Source organism: Micropterus dolomieu, linkage group LG09 (assembly GCF_021292245.1).
Source record: "Micropterus dolomieu isolate WLL.071019.BEF.003 ecotype Adirondacks linkage group LG09, ASM2129224v1, whole genome shotgun sequence".
In the NCBI taxonomy this organism is placed as follows: domain Eukaryota; kingdom Metazoa; phylum Chordata; class Actinopteri; order Centrarchiformes; family Centrarchidae; genus Micropterus; species Micropterus dolomieu.
Genome location: NC_060158.1, coordinates 2,404,954 through 2,410,152, shown reverse-complemented (window position 1 = coordinate 2,410,152; position 5,199 = coordinate 2,404,954). Strand labels below are relative to the sequence as shown.

At 41.2% G+C, this 5,199-nt stretch overlaps 1 gene segment (V, D, J or C); it reads left to right on the top strand.

Moving 5' to 3' along the window:
* The first annotated feature begins 40 nt into the window (after positions 1-40).
* On the top strand, positions 41-533 carry LOC123976712. The segment is given in 2 exon segments: positions 41-94; positions 202-533. Coding segments are annotated over 2 exon segments (384 nt in total).
* The last annotated feature ends 4,666 nt before the right edge of the window (positions 534-5,199 follow it).

Below are 5,199 nucleotides of genomic sequence, written 5' to 3'. Positions count from 1 at the left end.
TTCATGACAACAGAAGCCACAGAAATCCTCCTCATCAAAAACATGACTTTGGTCTCCGTCCTCATCTGGACTCTCCTCTGCTGCTGCTTCACAGGTAAAGTCCAGAGAATCAAACTCCTCTCCTCTATGAACATCCGTCCCTCTGAAATGAAGCCCACAAAACCATGACGCTGCTTTATGTGTTTGTCTCTGTATCCTCAGAGTCCAGAGGCCAGATCACAGTGACTCAGCCTGAAGCAGTGAGCTCTGCTCTGGGAGCCTCCGTCTCCATCAGCTGTAGGGTCAGTCAGCAGGTTCGGAGCTGTAGCAGTGCTTACTGTTTACACTGGTACCAACAGAAAGATGGAGAAACTCCTAAACTACTCATTCGCAACACCAACGAGAGAATGTCAGGGATTCCAGGTCGTTTTTCAGGCATTGGATCTGGGACTGACTTCACTCTGACCATCAGTGGAGTTCAGGCTGAAGATGCAGCAGTTTACTACTGTCAGAGTTATCATGAAATCAACAGTCAGTATGTGTTCACACAGTGAAAAAGCGTCGTACAAAAACCTCCCTCAGTCAGACTGAACAGAAACTGAACTGACTGCTGCAGCTGGAAGCTACTGCAGAGACTGATACAGTTCAATGAGGACACACACACACACACACACACACTAAACGTTAATATCCAACATGTCAGCTTCATTGATGTCGACCAACAAACCACAGCTGAGTGAAAACTGCAAGCAGAGGATCAAACTCAGATGATGTCTCTTACTTTTCATTTCAATGTATTAATTAATTTGGTTTTAATCACTTTTATCCAACACAGTCAACTCACCAAATATACATTTTTCAAAAGGTGGTTCCCCTGTGCTCCTGCAAACATCACCCTGACCTCCATCAGACACAGTATACAAAGCTGAGACAGGAGACAGAAATCGACATCATGGAGCTGGAAGAAAATTACAAATTCACAGAACTGAAAACATAATAATATATGCATATGTTGATCAATGTGGTTGCACCATGAGTCCAGAAACTAGATAAGTTCTTTGTAGGGGTGTGATTTACATGTATTCATGTAGATGACGTTTTCATCCAAAGCGACTTACTATTGCTATAAATGTCAGAGGTCACATACCTCTGGAGCAACGAGGGGTAAAGTGCCTTGTTCAGGGACACATTGGTGTGTTTTCGATGATGCATGAGGCGGTTTGAAGCACAACTTGAGGGATCTTCAGAAGAAGTTTCAAAAGCTGTCTGACAAACAATGCTGAATGTTTTGGGGATGGAATGCACCATGTGAAGTGAGGTTTGGACAGTGGACATCATGCGGTGCATGAGGTCAGTGAACCGCTTGACATTTAGCACAGAGATTTCAAGTTGTTCTAAATATAATTCTGTTTTGTCTTTCATTAACAGCGTGGAATTTGTCACATTCAGTAATGATTCTGATTAAAAAATAAGCACATTTTTATCAACAGAAATCATTTGGTGAAAAATGTACGACTGTGTATTATCTGTATTATGTGTATCACCTGTGTAGTGGCACTCATGTTTTCCAAAGCACCACAACTTTGAGTTTTAATTAGAACAAATAACTTCAGAAACCATCAGTTCTGTTTCACATGTTCACAATTAAAAGATGAAGTTATTAACTTCCTCTTGACTGTTTTGCTCCCAAAATGAACTAAAGGGGCAGTATGTAGTTTTCAGCGGTGCAGGTTTTAGATTGCGACCGTGTGCGCTCGTGCTTGAACTCATGAGCGAGCAGAATCTGACACATCGGGAGACAGCGTCACACAACATGCTGAAATGCACATAAACTCCCGCTCCACATTTGCTTTGTACCGTTCCATCATTTGTTGCGGTCTCAAATCAACACATATACCGGTTATACACAGGATAGTAAGATGGGTCGCGTTAGCTGGTGATGTGGAAAGCCATGAAACTACAGTATTTAGCAAAGGATAACATTAGCAACTGGTCAGTGTTAGCCGGCGAGCTAACGTTATATAACATGAGCCAACTAAAGCACAAAATCACAATTTATTTAATGTGCCTTGCTGTAATATTAGTTTACCTGTCCAACAGGAAGAAAGCCAACTCTGGGTCAGTTTTGTCGGTTCCAAAACAAGGTGGATGTCTGAAGCCTCTCTGATGTCGACTGCCCTTTCAACGCTTTCTGTGACTTTTATTCTTGTTTTTTATCCTGACTTGGAGTTTGTGTTGTGCTGGGACCTGGTTGTGTTTTTGTTTTAGGGAACTTCATGTCAATAGCTGCAGTGTCGTAGCGCAGGGTCAGTAGACGAGGCAAGAGTGCATCAAAGCAAGGGATTTCTGTAAAATCCAACCCTGAGTCTTCCTCCAGATTTCCTCCATATAGGAACTGGCATACTGGCCTTCAGAGGTCACAATAAAACCCAGTAAGTGGATCGTTTTTGTGTGTGAGGTTACAACCTCTTCACCCACAGGCAATAAAAAAGTGATTAGTTAATTTTTTTAAAACTACGTATAGCCCCTTTAAATCCAACTGAAACCTATTGTGCAGGACATCAACTTTAGCAGTAAAGGAGCATTTTCAACTAGCTACTATAAGTATAACATGTCTGTGAAGGTTCTCAGTCATCCAGGTCATAGTTATCCAAAGAAGGTTAAAGTCAAGGCAACTGGACTTGGTTGAAGATAATGGAAGATGTTTTGTCTCTCATCCAAGAGACTTCTTCAGTTCTGACTGATCGGTAGGGAAACTCAGCTATTTAACCTCTGTGGGGTTGTTAGCTAGGATCATCGATACCGCTGGTTCATTTGTGCTCCTGGCAGTGGTAACAACATCATTGGCATCTTCACCTGAGGCCAAGAGGTTTCGCTTGTTGAGTTTCCTGGGAAGTGATGAAAGGACAGCATTGTAAGTGGGGGATAAGTGGTGGCGTAGACCCCCTCCCCTGTTCAATGACGGCTTCTCCACCCTGGTGTAGATGCTTCCTTGACACCTCTTTCAAACCATCCATCCTCTCTGTCTAAAATGTGCACCTGGTGGTCCTCAAACGAGTGTCCTCTGTCCTTCAGATGTAAGTAGACTGCAGAGTCTTGACCTGAGGAGTTGGCCCTTCTGTGTTGAGCCATGCGTTTGTGTCGTGGTTGTTTAGTCTCCCCAATGAACAGTTCTGTGCATTTCACTTTGTGTTGAAAAGTGGGGGGACACAAGTGCTCAAATTTGGGGCGTGATGATACATTTTGGGTCATGAGACATGATGATGCACAACAACAAGACGAGAAGATTTTTAACACCATTTTGAAGAAATCTGAAATATATGAGTGGGGGTCTGGGGGTCTTCCCCCCCCAAAATTGAAGCATTAAACACTTAATTTCCTGCATTCTGGAGACATTTTCTGCTCCAATTTATGGTGGAAATGTCTTTATTTATTCAAAGGGAAACAAAAAAATTCAGCTGAAGGGACAATTCATGAATATAAAATAGAATACAGAATACTGTATAAGGCATTTTTTATAACTTAAGTTACTTTTTTTGAACAGTGCACATTTGTTTCTTCTATATTTAAATTTCATTGCATGTTTTCTTAATGCAAATAAACCTTTCTCAAAACATTTTCATTTGTTAGGTAACATTTTTTGGTACAACCTATTTTTCAGAACATTTTTAACAAATTCTTTCAAAAAGTGGGTTGGACAAAATCAGCAATTTCAAAATGCGGTGGGGAGGCTTGACAGCCATCTGAATGCACAGCAGCATGTGTCAAATGCAACAGCCAGTGCCACTGCAGAGGTCCAGAGGTGAAATATTTTACAGTGTGCTTTCTTTTGTGGTGTATAACATGTGCATTTGACGCGTGTCAAGCGGATTTCTTCTCAACACGTCATCGCAGCATTATTGTTCGGACACCACATTTTATTGTAGACTGCCTGGTTTGCTGTTATAGCAGATAATGATAATTTAAGGAAACTTTTTAAAACCTTATTTAGACATAGTGGCAGGTAGCAACATGTAGGCTACAGTTCTTGCAGCACTTACAATCAGAAAAAAAGCCTATAAATCTTCACGAGGCTTTGTCACTAGCCCTGGCTGTGCTGTTGCCCACCTCTCTTATGCCTTCAAGAATGGGCGTCATCATACCCTGATTTGCCAAGAAGAGAATCACCAAGCTGCTCTCAATCATTGTTAAGGAGTCAGTTCCCACACCCTGTGCAACAGGTGATCTCAATGATCCCAGAAGACCCAATGTCAACTCAAAGGAATGTTGACATTGAGCCAAAATGTATTGGAAACAGGGGATTTAAATTAGTGATGGGCAAAGCGAGGCTTTGTGAAACACTGAAACGTTTTAAGCAATTGTGCCGGAATTGTGTCGAGGCTTCGAAAAACTTTGACACCCGTCTCCACGGTGAAACCTACTGGTCACTTTTGATATCGACACATCTTGGTCGGGGTTTCATTGAAACAATGACTGACCCGCGTTTACTATTCTAAACATCTTATCAATACATGACCAACAGGATTTCGGAGATATCACCATACAACAAACTAACGCTTTCATATTATCAGAGACAGCAGATGGGGATTGCAATAAAAGTGTGTTTAAATAGGCTAAAACACATCTGTGTGTTGTTTCCTAAGTAATCACTCATTCAGCCGACGCTTTTCTCAAAAGCATGTCAGAGGACGCACCTTGGGAGCAACTAGAGGTTAAGTGTCAATAATGAACAATAATGTACCCAAACAATAAAATAAATTCCTTTTATATTTCCCTGCCTTGTTGTTTATGTGTACATACAGAGGAAGAATGTGAGAACAGCACACATTTCATCGTTACTGTGTGTTAGAGCATGGGAGAACAGTGGATACTTTTAATACAGCCCACACCCCTAATACTGTGTAACTATAACAAGTAGAGAACAGAAGAAAAAGATGTTCTTTCTTTACAACTGTCTGCATAGCTTATTCATATTGTGTAATGAATGAAAATAAATAGGCCTACTAGGCTCCTCTCTACTTTGACATTTAAGATTAGCTTGTTTGATCCACCTTCATACACATGTGACATTACTGTACAACATGAGAAAGGTGAGTTGTTTTCTGCTCCAGCCTGCCTAAAAGAAAAGCGTTTTTGGGATTAAATGGACTTTATTAGCTGCTGCAGTGCAGGATGAACTCAGAATAGACCCATTTCTCACCTTATTATTCTAAATCATGC